The sequence below is a fragment of the Ornithorhynchus anatinus genome, chromosome 17 (assembly GCF_004115215.2).
Source record: "Ornithorhynchus anatinus isolate Pmale09 chromosome 17, mOrnAna1.pri.v4, whole genome shotgun sequence".
NCBI lineage: Eukaryota > Metazoa > Chordata > Mammalia > Monotremata > Ornithorhynchidae > Ornithorhynchus > Ornithorhynchus anatinus.
The window spans coordinates 30,500,194-30,515,002 of record NC_041744.1 but is presented as its reverse complement, the minus strand read 5'-3'; the positions used below and the strand labels follow the sequence as shown (position 1 = coordinate 30,515,002).

The following is a 14,809-nucleotide window of genomic DNA, read 5'->3' as shown; positions in this document are numbered from 1 at the left end:
TTTTAAATGCTTTTTAGCATTTTCCATCTCTTCCTTACCTTAGTAGCTCTAGCTGTAGAATAGGTAATTTCTTCCTTTGACTGATTCTATAGGAAGCCTGCTGGCTATCAGTTGAGAATAACCAGCTTCGATCATTTGAACATGGGACATCAACTAAGACCTAGAATGGGAGAAAAGAAAAATACTGACTAGTATGTACACAATGGTAAAAACTAATGCAGCATCTACTTACAGCGCATGTAAAAGCTGAAAACAGCCACAAGAAGTCAGAGCAAGAATTACATTTTCCCCATATATTGGCAAACGCTTGAAAAAATCCTCTTAAGATTTCACATTTACTAAGGGGTAGAAACTATAGCAGACGAGTTTTTTTTTTTTTCCAGTGAGCTGCCTACTTCAAATTCAAGAGATCCCACTTTTCCTCAAAATCCATGTGATACAAAGTGCCACAGAGTGGAATCACCACAGTAGTAGTGTACATGTTTATACACAGACACCAATTCCATGAAAGATCTTTTCTCTGAACCCTCTTTAGGGACCTAGAAACACCCTTCCCCAAAATCTCAGGCCCAGAGAAACTACAATAGATGGAAAGGAGGGGAAGCAATATGTAGTCAAACAGTTAATATGCAGTAATGTTTACCTTGTCAAATGTTCCAGGCTGGACATCCCCAATCTCTCGTCCATCCAATTCGGACACCTTAATTAAATTAACCAAGGGTTGTGGGACAAAGGATTCAAGCGTCTTTTTCAGCCACCTTGATCTAAGAAGATCATATTCGTTACAATGAAGATGACCTATGGAAAAATGTTATAAGTCAGCACTCTTATACTAATGAAATCAGTGTTTGGCATTTTAGTCACTAATCATTATTTTATGGCTTTTTTTAGCTCTGTCTAGAAGGAAAAGTACAAAAAGTGTACAGTTCTGGCAAGATGACATTTCCCCTTCCCTAAATGTAAGCAACAAAAATCATTACAGGTGCCTAGGCCTATCTCTCCTACAGGTGAGACCTAGGAGATAAACTAGCCCATGACTCGGGCTCTTTATGAGAATAAAGTAGCTGGAAAAAGTTGTCAGTAGCTAGGCGCTGCCAGGTGCAACCAACAAAAGATGCACCCTGATCCTGCCGCAACCACCACACAGCAGACTAGGCGCAAGAGTAAACAAGACCTTGCTGGCTTGATTGCCCTAACTGTTTTTCCAGACATAACTAAGGCACAGTAAGCTGTTAAAGATGCTCAGAGTGGACGGCTCACAAGGCAGCCCAGTATCTGTGTATTATTTCCAACTCTGCTGTTGAGTCGCTGATTCAAGCACTTAAACCCTTCTTTGCCCCACACATACTTGCTATGCTTGCTTTCATGTTTCTCTAAAATCAGAATGGGAATACTACTAGTATCCTTCCTCTAAAGTGTGCTGTAAGGTTTACCAATGTACTGTTTTGGGTTACCTAGAAACCAACAAAAACAACAACAAACTACTAAACCTGTGGGCAAGTCACTTCACTTCTCTGTGCCTCAGTTCCTTCATCTGTAAAATGGGGATTAACACTGTGAGCCTCACATGGGACAACCTGATGACCCTGTATCTCCAGCGCTTAGAACAGTGCTCTGCACATAGTAAGCGCTTAACAAATACCAACTTTATGGTAAGCAGCCCTTACCGGGTGTATTCATCTATTTATATGTGCCATAATGAAAGGGAGTGATGTACCGTTCCACGGTTTGAAATTCTCTGTTCTGGTGGATTTTTCCCTTTCCTGTGTGGTGTGTGCGGTGAAATATTGGGGCTGGAACCAAATCTGGTTGCTCTCCTCATTGTCCAGACATAGCTGTGTGACTGTGGGCAAGTCACTTTACTCCTCTGTGCCTCAGTTCCCTCATCTGTAAAATGGGGATTAAGACTGTGAGCCTCGGTGGGGCAACCCGATTACCCTGTATCTCCCCCAGCTCTTAGAACAGTGCTCTGCACATAGTAAGCGCTTAACAAATACCAACAAATAAACCTGAATCTTTTTAACACATTTAGCACTGCTTTTGAAAAAGGAAGAATGTGGCTGTTGTCACACCTTTTTGTAAATTCTAAACTGGCCTTTCTTGGGCAAAAACCAGTTTTTAATCTTGCTCGGTAGTGTCACATAACTGACCTGATCAAAAGTTCTCATTGAGTGTAAAGGGAACACCTTATGTGCTTGAGCTGTACGACTGTGTAATTCAATCGGGGAAGTGCTACTGTTGTGATCCTCCATCTGATCATGCTTTGCCACTCTGTACCTTGTTAATTCCTGTTTATTTCTGCTACAAAATGTTCCTCTTAACCCCAAAATGATGTGGTGTTGAAAGAAGTTATATGTAAAACTCAGTGCTAATTAGTCGGTAGGGGGACCGGAAAAGAGAATATGAGCGACTTAATTATAAAACCATTGTCTTCTTTTATCATTGCAAACAGGTATTTTTTCATCCAAAGGTGTCAGTACTTTGGGTTTCTTTAAGACCTAGCAGTAGGTCTGAAGAAATCTGGTTCATAAATTAATTGCTAGTCTAGCTACAGTATCATTTGCAACTCCTGTCTCTCCCAACTCCAGTCTATACTTCGCTCTCCTACCTAGACCATTTGCCTACAAAAAGCTCAGGACATGCTTCTCCACTTCTCAAGAAACTCCAGGGGTTGCCCATCTACCTCCACATTAAACAAAAACTCCTCACCATTGACTTTAAACCACTCAATCACCTGCCCCCTCCTACCTCACCTGGCTCCTCTCCTAAAACAACCCAGCCCGCACACTCCGGTCCTAGAATGCTAACCTTCTTCCTGTACCCCCATCTTGTCTATCTCGCCACCGACCCCTCGTCCAAGTCCTGCCTCTGGACTGGAATGCCCCCTTTCCTCAAATCTGACAGATAATTACTCTCCTCCATTTCAAAGCCCTATTGAGAGCACATCTCCTCCAGGAAGCCTTCCCTGGTGAAGCCCCCCTTTCCTCTTCTCCTACTCACTTCTGAGTCATCCTGGCTTACTCTCTTTATTCACCCCCTCTCCCAACCCCACAGCTCTTATGTACATATCTGTATTTTTTTTATTTATATAATTGTCTGTCTCCCCCCTTCTAGACTGTAAGCATATTGTGGGCAGGAAATGGGCCTGTTAATTTTTCTACTGTACTCTCCCAAGTACTCTGCACACGGTAAGCACTCAATAAATATGACAGAACGAATGAACTCCTTTTAAAGCTGTGATGTGCAATCTAAAGTCAAACGCTGGAGCTAGAGCTAACCAAATTTGGGCTTTAGGCTCTCAACATTAGCAAGAAGACATTATTCCCATTAGTCCCCCGTAGTTGAAAAGCTACCGTTACTTGAGCCAATGCCTCTACCTCCCTGTCCCAGTGACAAGAAAGCAATAGTAGGTTCCTTTCAGTGAGGCTCTCCAAGCCACCCAATCAAGCCTACCTGTGAAGGCCTCCTCAGAGCATCTCATTGTTCATCTTTCTCATCTAATTCCACCAAGCAATGTCTATGTGCACACATTCATCTTAAAGTTCCTTTGTCTTCAAAAAGGTGACAGAAACAATTCCTTCCTAATCTGTATTATTTGTGTGCTCCTTTACCCCGAGCATTAAAAATGCTTTGAGTCCAGAGGAGGAGTGAAAGAAACACTAAAATATTTCTAGCACTATCGGGCTAATAGTTTTCCTCCTCTCAAATGCCTTAGCACTATAACAAAATGGTACTACTTTGTTCTCACTTCATCAGCATCCTTTCTGACCTCACAACCTCCTGTCTCCCCCTGCTTCAGTCTATACTTCACTCTGCTGCCTGGATTATCTTTCTACAGAAATGTTCTGGGGATGTCACCCACCCCACCTCAAAAATTTCCAGTGGTTGCATATTGACCTCCACATCAAGCAAAAACTCCTCACTACTGACTTCACAGCTCTCCATCACCTTGCCCCCTCTTACCTCACCTGCCTTCTTTCCTTCTACAGCCCAGCCTGCACACTCCGCTCCTCTGGTGCTAACCTTTTCACTGTGCCTCATTCTTGCCTGTCCCACTGTCGACCCCTGGCCGACGTCCTACCTCTGGCCTGGAATGCCCTATCTCCTCAAATCCGCCAATCATACTTCGCCCCTTCTAAGTCCAAGCCTTCCCAGATTCAGCCCCCTTTTCCTCAGCTCCCCCTTCCCTCCCCATCCCTCCGACTCACTCCCTTTGCTCTACCTTCCTCACCACCCCATAGCACTTGTGTATATATGTACGTATCTATAATTCTATTTATTTATATTAAAGCCTGTTCACTTGTTTTGATGTGTATATAGCTAGAATTCTATTTATTTAAATTGATGCTATTGATGCCTGTTTACTTGTTTCAATGTCTGCCTCCCCACTTCTAGACTGTGAGCCTGTTGTGGGCAGCGACTGAACTGTACTTTCCAAGCACTTACTACAGTGCTCTGCAAACAGTGAGTGCTCAATAAATACGATTGAATGAATGAATGAATGAATACAAGACCACACAGCATGTTTGCTAATGGACAACCTTCATAATCCTTCACTGAAATGCCCAGACCTTTTTTAATTGGGCACTTCTGTAGGCCTTTAGGTTTAGAATCACTTTAGGACCCCAAGCTTGTCCTGTTAGACCGTAAACTCGTTGTGGACAGGGAATGTGTCTACCAACTCTGTTGTATGGTACTCTCCCAAGCACTGAGTACATTGCTCTTTATACAGTAACCGCTCAATAAATACCACTGAGGATGAGGATTCCATTATTTAATATCTGTCTCTATAGTGGCTGAAAAATCACCTTACCTGGTAAAGCACATTGCAGGAAAGCTATGGATTTCCCCCCCGGAGCAGCACACATGTCCAAAAGTCTTTCTCCATCCTTTAGCTCGAGAGCCAGCACCGGAAGGAGGGAGGCCGCATTCAGGAGATAGTATTTTTTCAGGTGACCGAACTGGTGTCTCTCTGGAGGCATTCGGCCAGGAGTTCTGCTAGCAAAGCACTTTAGTGACTCGGGATAATAAGGTAAAGATTCTTGAAACAGCTGGTGATATCCCTTCAAATGTAAATCTTTCTCCAATTCAGAAGGATAGTTGAATCGATTGAACAGGACAGCATATTGCCAGGACAATGGAGAGATGAGGATGTCCCTAGATGGATAAAAATAAAAAACACAAGATTAACATTCTAGAGGCTAATCGAACCGACGTTTAAAGACATACTGCCTGAGGAAGCTGGGAAACTCTCTGGCCTATTCTGGCTCATTAGTGGAAGAGTGGAAGCGAGGTGCCTTTTTCCTGACTTGTGCCAATGACTGAATGACTGCCTTAAGTGCCTCTCCACAGTACCTCTCTCCAAGTAATGAAGCTTAATTTGCATAATATTCAGTTTTAAAATGCTTTAGGCGTTAAGTGCTTCCTAAAATGCTATCTAAAGGCAGCAGGTATCTAAAGTATGGACCACACCAAACCTGTTTCAGTAGTTTGAAATGAAAGGCAGTGGATACAATTTCTAGAAGACACAGGGGGGAGCATCCCACAGTTGTTACCTTTGCCTCTGTTTTGTCAGAGGCATTTAAAAATGAATCAAATCCTCATTCCTCTCAGGCAAAACTACTGTCATTTACAGTACACTGTAGCAGCTTTTGTTCTCTAATTAGAAAGCAAGGAAACCCACAGAATGTCATTACCAGGGCTGACCAGATACTAAGTTGAAGTAGTAGCAGAAGAGAGATCAGCACCAAGAAGTAATGACACTGGAAAGAAATATTTGAGGCCAGACTTTCCCTTTAGATTGCATTTGCACCTAAAGGAGAATAACACCTAAAAATATGGAAGGGACAGTATTTGCCACCAGGAATTTACCACTCTTTTGCTATCAAATTAAGTCTTTGAAATTACAGTCGTTTCCAACAATGTGTGGCATTTCCACTGAAACTTACCTTTCCTAAGTTTCTCACCCTTTTTAAGCTTGATTCCAGGTTGAGGAAATGGAGCTAGGCAAGCTAAATGGTTTTGCCCAAAGTGATTTCATATCACTGACGGAGTTGTGACTGGCTATTACATGAAATGAGGCCTGCAGCTTCCCTGTTATCAAAAGTGTGGGAAGAGCTCAATCTTAGATGCACTGCAGTCTTTTTCCAGAGAAGAGTTATGTGACGATCAGTAGTATTTATTGGATGCCTACAGTGTGCAGAGCACTGTACTTTGTCCAAAGTGATTTCATATCATTGAGAGAGATGTGAGAGATGTGATAGGCTATTAAATGAAATAAGGCCTGCAGCTCCCTGTTATCAAAAGTGGGGGAAGAGCTCGATTTTAGATGCATTGCAATTCTTTTGCAGACAGAGGAGTTATGGTGATGATCAACGGTATTATTGAGTGCTTAAAGTGCGCAGAGCACTGCACTAAGCGCTTGGTAGAGTACGATATAACAAAGGTGGTAGACATGATCCCTCCCCACAAAGAATTTCAGTCAAAGGATGAGGGGGAAGAGTTTGCAGGGAGGCAAACATTAAAATATATTACAAGTAGGGAAAAGTGTTAAGCTTTTTGTACCTCAAAAAGGGATTCAAGAAACTCCAGGAGGATGGTTCTGAGTGATTCTACAGTCCTCTCTCACAGTTCCTCAGGAATGGGCTAGATTCTAAGCTGCCTAAGTGGCTAAATAAAACTGTATGTACATAGGTCTGTCACTCCTTTTCTATCTCCTCTCCTTCCTCTTCCCTCCCTACCCTGAGTGTCATGGAAAAATGTAGAAAGGCTGGAAGGAAACATCACTTTCCCTGAATATTTCCAGACCACCACATCTGAAGCCAGAGCTTTAGAACTGGGGAAACATATTTGGGAAGAGGAAAGGAGAGAGAAATTTTTTCTTCACAACCCAGAAAACTCCCCCAGTGAGAATGGAGAGAGGAAGAGGAGGTCTCTTGGGCAAAGCCCAGCCTTCCTTCCAACTGACTCAGCCTGCTCCATCTGGATTCTAAGAATTTTCAGAGGAAGCATGCCATGGATGTGTTCAAGCCAAGGATCATAATTCACTTGCCACTGAGAGGCATGGAGGGAGGATCTACCAACTCTCAGTTATACTGTACTCTCTCAAATGCATAGTACGGTGCTCTGCACACAGTAAGTGCTCAATAAATATGATTGATTATGCAAGACTGGGAGCTGCCTACTGAGTCCTTCGATATTTCCCTACCCCCAGGACAGAAATGGCGGCCAGATCAGAGAAGAAGCAGGTGCCCCAGGGCTGGCCTGTCAGGAACAGTAGTTACGAAGAACACTCTTAAATGCTACCAACATATGTTACTTCAGTAGACTTCCTTCCCATACCACCTCATCCCCTAAAATAAAGAAATATTTTAAAGCAATTGCTATTTACTCCACAGATCATGTGCAGGAGGCTAATTTTCCTATCCTACCAGGATCATTTTCTTCTCTTCTCAAACAGGCATTTGATACCACCCCTAGAACTTCTCTGAGGTATCATATAGAGGCAACTGCAAATGGTCTTTGAAAAATTTGAGACACAACTGCAATGCAAAATGGGGATTCAATACCTGTTCTCCCTCCTCAGACTGTGAGCTCCATGTGGGACACCCTCCCACCTCATACCAGACAGATAATTGCTCTCCCTTGCCTCAAAGCCTTATTGAAGCCCCATCTCCAAGAAGGCTTCCCTAAGCCCTTTTCTCCTCTTCTCCCACTCCCTTCTGCACCACTCTTCCTTACTCCTTCATTCTTCCTCTATCTCCTCTGCACATTTGTATAAATCTGTATATAGCTGTAATTTATTTGTCTATTTATATATATTAATGTCTGTCTTCCCCTCTAAACTGTGAGCTCGCTGTGGGCAGGAATGTGTCTGAGTGTTGTTATACTGTACTCTCAAGCACTAAGTACTGTGCTTTGCACAAAGTAAGCGCTCAATAAATACAACTGAATAAATGAACGATTCTGTATCTTCCCCAGCACTTAATACGATGCTTGGCACACAGTAAGCACTTCACAAAATACCTCAATGTGTTTTAATTATTATTAATATTAATAATGCTTGGTGGAGAAAAGCTGAATTCATGGGAGGACTTATGTTATCCAATAGAGGGTACTTGTGCAACCAATTCAAAGCACCGAATTGTTTGAAGTTAGGCCTACTTTTAAACAGTTGTGCCTGGAGAACATCTCAAAATGAAGACAGGGTGGCCACCTGACTGCTAGCCCACCCCATCCAGCCCCTCACCTTCACCAGAGTCAGCAGGTGGGCAGAGACCTTTGCCTGGCCACTGAGCATCTGGAATGCTGCGAAGTTGGCAAGCGGTTTATCCCGAGGATGGCCCTGCCCGTACTGGTGATGAGCTAAGAACTACCTGCTCCCAGCCCTCCCCAGTAGCAACGGGCAGCTCTTTCTGTTGAATGGTGGTTGCCTTTGCTGATATTCTGTTATCCCTGCTTCCAGGTCCCTATTCTTTCAAGACAAAGCTACAAGGTCAAATGCCCTTGTATCCACCTCAGGACTTAGTACAGTGCCTGACACATAGTAAGCGCTTAACAAATACTATTATTATTATTCATTCATTCAATAGTATTTATTGAGCGCTTACTATGTGCAGAGCACTGTACTAAGCGCTTGGAATGAACAAGTCGACAACAGATAGAGACAGTCCCTGCCGTTTGACGGGCTTACAGTCTAATCGGGGGAGACGGATAGACAAGAACAATGGCAATAAACAGAGTCAAGGGGAAGAACATCTCGTAAAAACAATGGCAACTAAATAGAATCGAGGCGATGTACATTTCATTAACAAAATAAATAGGGTAATGGAAATATATACAGTTGAGCGGACGAGTACAGTGCTGAGGGGATGGGAAGGGAGAGGGGGAGGAGCAGAAGGAAAGGGGGAAAAGAGGGTTTAGTTGCGGAGGGGAGAAGGGGGGGTGGTAGAGGGAGTAGAGGGAGAAGAGGAGCTCAGTCTGGGAAGGCCTCTTGGAAGAGGTGAGTTTTAAGTAAGGTTTTGAAGAGGGGAAGAGAATCAGTTTGGCGGATGTGAGGAGGGAGGGCGTTCCAGGACTGCGGGAGGATGTGACCCAGGGGTCGACGGCGGGATAGGCGAGACCGAGGGACGGTGAGGAGGTGGGCGGCGGAGGAGGGGAGCTTGCAGGGTGGGCGGTAGAAAGAGAGAAGGGAGGAGAGGTAGGAAGGGGCAAGGTGATGTAGAGCCTTGAAGCCTAGAGTGAGGAGTTTTTGTTTGGAGCGGAGGTCGATAGGCAACCACTGGAGTTGTTTAAGAAGGAGAGTGACATGCCCAGATCGTTTCTGCAGGAAGATGAGCCAGGCAGCGGAGTGAAGAATAGACTGGAGCGGGGCGAGAGAGGAGGAAGGGAGGTCAGAGAGAAGGCTGACAGAGTAGTCTAGCCGGGATATAACGAGAGCCCGTAGCAGTAAGGTAGCCGTTTGGGTGGAGAGGAAAGGGCGGATCTTGGTGATATTGTAAAGGTGAAACCGGCAGGTCTTGGTAACGGATAGGATGTGTGGGGTGAACGAGAGAGACGAGTCAAGGATGACACTGAGATTGCGGGCCTGAGAGATGGGAAGGATGGTCGTGCCATCCACGGTGATAGGGAAGTCTGGGAGAGGACCGGGTTTGGGAGGGAAGATGAGTAGCTCAGTCTTGCTCAAGTTGAGTTTTAGGTGGCGGGCCGACATCCAGGTGGAGATGTCCTGGAGGCGGGAGGAGATGCGAGCCTGAAGGGAGGGGGAGAGGACAGGGGCGGAGATGTAGATCTGCGTGTCATCTGCGTGGAGATGGTAGTCAAAGCCGTGAGAGCGAATGAGTTCACCGAGGGAGTGAGTGTAAATGGAGAACAGAAGTGGGCCAAGAACTGACCCTTGAGGAACTCCAACAGTTAAAGGATGGGAGGGGGAGGAGGCGCCAGCGAAGGAGACCGAGAATGACCGGCCAGAGAGGTAAGAGGAGAACCGGGAGAGGACAGAGTCCGTGAAGCCAAGGTGAGATAAGGTATGGAGGAGGAGGGGATGGTCGACAGTGTCAAAGGCAGCAGAGAGGTCAAGGAGGATCAGAATGGAGTAGGAGCCATTGGATTTGGCAAGAAGGAGGTCATGGGTTACCTTAGAGAGAGCAGTCTCGGTGCACAGAAGCCAGATTGGAGGGGGTCTAGGAGAGAATGGGAGTTAAGGAATTCTAAGCATTGATTGTAGACGACTCGTTCTAGGATTTTGGAAAGGAAGGGTAGTAGGGAGATAGGGCGATAACTGGAGGGGGAAGTGGGGTCAAGAGCAGGTTTTTTTAGGATGGGGGAGACGTGGGCATGTTCGAAGGCAGCGGGGAAGGAGCCATTGGAGATTGAGTGGTTAAAAACAGAAGTTAAGGAAGGGATAATTATCATTACTATTATTGTCGCTGGCCTGACAACCAGCAAGGTTCAAAAGTAAAAAGACTACACCCAGCTGCCCCTTACACCTAAAGACATCACAGTTGACGGTGTGATTCCTCCATGGGCATGACTACTGCTGAAGAAAAATCTGGTGCCTTTCACTACCTACAAATCGAGTAGGGCAATATTTGACAGAACAGTAGTACTTCTTTAGTAGTGGGGTTTACTTTCTAACTTAATTTAGACTCTACTCATGACAACAATACTAATAATACTAAAAACTACGGTATTTTAAAAGTCTTTACTCTGTGTCAAGCAATGTACTAAGCCCTGAGGTAGATATAAGATAATGAGGCTGGATACGGTCCCTGTCGCACATAAGGGTCACAGTAACTATGCAGACTGGGGGAATACAGGTATTTTATCCCCATTTTGCAGATGAGGAAATGGGAGTCACAGAAAACTTGGGTGACTTGCCCAAGTTCACACACTGCAGGACAGTGACAGAGCCAGAACTAGAACTTAGGTTCCCTGACTCTCAACCTCATGCCATTTCTAAAGCAAACATGGGGTTTGTTTATAATTGCAGCATGATCTATCCATTTTTTCACACATGTGGACAGTAACAGCCTTTTGAACTTAACGTGGAAATATGTGCAAAATGATGCATCAGCCTCCTCACCAGAAATTTGAAAAAAGTACCAGGTCCTTTTTCTTCCCTTTGACCCAAGGATGTTTCCCACAATGAAGGAGAGGCAAAGGAACAATATGGACTGCCTACTTCTTCTCACTAAGCAAAGACTTTTCTGCCCTAACTTAACTACAACAGGCCCTAATTCTTTCTTCCTACAAATCATTTCAGAAAAATCCAAAGAACAAATCCCATTTGAGTTCCAACCTTACCCAACTAGTAGCAATTTTCCCTTTTTTTTTTTCCAGACACTCTTGGGGTGACTGCATGTATTATCAAGAGATAAATTATAAAGACCTCACTGTGATCCATGCATCTCCAAGTTCTCTGGTGTATTGTTTGTCAAAATGGTCCAACACAACTTTGCAAATCTGCTTTGCCAGCTTCCCCTCCGTCTTTATTTTCAACTAGAAGGGGGAGAAAAGAAAGATAATTTGGGATCAGAATTTTAACAACAACACTCAAATAAGCACATTTGAGAAGCAGTGTGGCCTAGTAGAAAGAGCACGGGCCAGGGAGTCGGAGGAACTGGGTTCCAATCCAGGATCTGCTACTTGTCTGCTGTGTGACCTTGGGCAATTCCCTTGCCTTCTCTGTGACTCCATTACCTCATCTGTAAAATGGGGATTAAGACTGTGAATCCAATGTGGGACACAGTCCATATCCAATCTGTAGATCTTTTAACACCCCAGCAATTAATACAATTTCCGCACACCGTGTTTAACGAATACCACCAGCAGTTCCAGAAACCTTGCCTCCCGAGTCCCTACCCATTCATCCAAAGCAACCCAGCCAAACACCAGTACGGCTACAAGCAGTGAGGCCTATTGGAAAGAGCACGAGCCTGGGAGTCAGAGGTCCTGGGTTCTAATTCCAGGTCTGGCAATTGTTTGCTGTGTGACCTTGGTCAAGTTACTTAATTTCTCTGTGCCTCAGTTTCCTCAACTGCAAAATGGGGATTAAATACCTGTTCCCCCTCTTAGACTATGGGCCCCATGTGGAACGGGAACGGTGTCTGACCTAATTAACTTATACTTAGCTCGGTAAGCCTAACACTGTCCACAAGGAGCAATCTAGGCCTGCTCTTTAATCTAAGGCCTTAGGCTTAGGCTTAGTTGGGGAGCGAAGACGGTTCTCCTACTGCCAGCAGGACATACGATTTGAGTTATTACGATGACTACTACTACAACTGATAATAATAATGACAGTGTCTGTTAAGCACTTCCTATATGCCAAGCAATAATGTACTAAGGGCTGGTCAGAAAACTGGAGAAAGCCAGTATTCAATCCCCAGATGACGAAACAGAGAACGTAAGGGCCTTTCTCCTTTTGCTGTTATATCGACAGGTCACCCTGAACCATTTGAGTCTTGCTGACTCCCCTTGGGATGGGAGATAGCCTGTGAGATGGCCCGTCGGGGCAGTCTGTGACTCTTTTAACAGTGGGAATGCCTGGGCTTCCTACTCAATTCATAAGCCCATTTAGAGTGTGGAACTGGGGTTACTGATATGGCCAGTTCTATATAATCTCCATCTAACTATAATAGGTGCTTTCGCTGTGTGGGCCCCTAATGAGTAATCAGGGAATGTTCTTCCAACAACACACAACTTGCCTTTACAAAATGCAATGAAATACCCATTAACCCTATGTATCTCAGCATGGCTCAGTGGAGAGAGCCTGGGCTGGGGAGTCAGAGGTCATGGGTTCGAATCCCGGCTCTGCCACTTGTCAGCTGCATGACTGTGAGCAAGTCACTTCACTTCTCTGTGCCTCAGTTACCTCATCTGTAAAATGGGGATTAAGACTCTGTGAGCCTCATGTGGGACAACCTGATGACCCTGTATCTCCCCCGGCGCTTAGAACAGTGCTCTGCACATAGTAAGCGCTTAATAAATACCAACATTATTATTATTGAGCAGGGCACTGTACTGCACTGTACTGAGCACTTGGCAGAGACTGTAGATTCGACCGTAAGCCCGTCAAAGGGTAGGGACTGTCTCTGTGACCGATTTGTCCATTGCAAGCACTTAGTCCAGTGCTCTGCACATAGTAAGCGCTTAATAAATACCAACATCATTATTATTATTGAGCAGGGCACTGTACTGCACTGAGCACTTGGGAGAGACTGTAGATTAGACTGTAAACCCGTCTAAGGGCAGGGACTGTCTCTATCTGTGAAGGATTTGTCTATTCCAAGCGCTTAGTCCAGTGCTCTGCACATAGTAAGCGCTTAATAAATACCAACATCATTATTATTATTATTATTGAGCAGGGCACTGTACTGCACTGTACTGAGCACTTGGGAGAGACTGTAGATTAGACTGTAAGCCCGTCTAAGGGCAGGGACTGTCTCTATCTGTGACCGATTTGTCCATTCCAAGCGCTTAGTCCAGTACTCTGCACATAGCAGGCGCTCAATAAATACTATTGAATGAATGAGTGAATGAATGAATGAATGAGAGGACAATACGGGCAGTCCGCGCGCCCTCTAGAGGCTGCGGGGGGTAACGGCGGTTGAGGGGGCGGGCGGGCGCGCGCCCCCTGGCGGACGGCGGCTGCACGAGGCCCCCTGGCGGAAGGCGGCTGCACGTGCACCGCCCCCCTTCACCTCCCCCGGCCGGGGCGGCGCTACGCTACCTTGATTGGCATCTCCGCGGAGAGCCGGCCGCGGCGGACTTCCCGGTTAGGACGGCCTGACCGCCCGCCGCCCCTGCCCAGCTCGTGGATCGCTCCCGGACAACTCGACGGACCTACCCAGCTCCCGGGGACGGGGGCGGCGTTTCAAATGGCGGCGCGGGGGGGTCGGGGGGGCCGACCCAAGCAGGGCGCCCTCGCTGACCAATCAGCGGGCAGGATCCCGCGCATGCGCGGTGGCAGTGCATGCTGGGACTTGTAGTCCTCTGCACGTGCTTAGAGGTGCAGCGTGGCCCAGTGGCAAGAGCATAGGCTGGGGGGTCAGAGGTCATGGGTTCGAATCCCAGCTCCGCCACTTGTCAGCTAGGTGACTTTGGGCAGGTCATTTGCTTCTCTAGGCCTCAGTTACCTCATCTGGAAAATGAGGATGAAAAGTGTGAGCCCCACTTGGGACAACCTTATGAGCTTGTATCCCCTCCGGCGCTTAGAACAGTGCTCTGCACACAGTAGGTGCTTAACAAATGCCTCCCCCTCCCTTTTACTTGTCTCCCCTTTGTGGAAAGAGCCCGGGCTTGGGAGGCATGGGAGGTCATGAGTTCGACTGCCGGCTCTGCCACTTGTCAGCTGTGTGACGGTGGGCAAGTCACTTAACTTCTGTGTCTCAGTTACCTCATCTGTAAAATGGGGATTAACTGTGAGCCTCACATGGGACGACCTGATGGCCCTATATCTACCCCAGCGCTTAGAACAGTGCTCTGCACATAGTAAGCGCTTAACAAATACCAACATCATTATTATTATTGTCTCCGATCCACGGCGACCCCATGGCCCCACCTCCACCCTCAATCGTTCCCACTAGCTCTCTTCCCTCTTCCCAGCCCTCCTGAGCGCTCACCTCCTCCAGGAGGCCTTCCCAGACTGAGCCCCACCTTCCCCTCCTCCCCATCCCCCCTTCACAGCACTTGTCTCTATTTGTACATATTGATTGTTCTAAACATTTAATGATATGTATATACCTATAATTCTATGTATTTTGATGGTATTGAGGCCTGTCTGCTTGTTTTGTGGTGGTGTCTGTCTTCC

At 45.9% G+C, this 14,809-nt stretch overlaps 1 protein-coding gene across 2 annotated transcripts in view; it reads right to left on the bottom strand.

Annotated features, from left to right (window-relative positions):
• Window positions 1–13,879, bottom strand: part of NSUN3 (NOP2/Sun RNA methyltransferase 3) — a 60,788-nt gene extending 46,909 nt beyond the window's left edge. Inside the window, exons 1-5 of one of the 2 annotated variants that reach the window (XM_029081898.2) lie at window positions 13,847–13,879; window positions 11,395–11,499; window positions 4,814–5,157; window positions 644–798; window positions 39–160 (exon numbers count right to left, since the gene is read on the bottom strand). In XM_029081898.2, the coding sequence (XP_028937731.1) occupies window positions 39–160; window positions 644–798; window positions 4,814–5,157; window positions 11,395–11,408 (635 nt within the window). In that variant the 5' untranslated portion in view covers window positions 11,409–11,499; window positions 13,847–13,879. The other variant, XM_029081896.1, reaches the window with a different exon arrangement.
• Window positions 13,880–14,809: the final 930 nt, after the last annotated feature.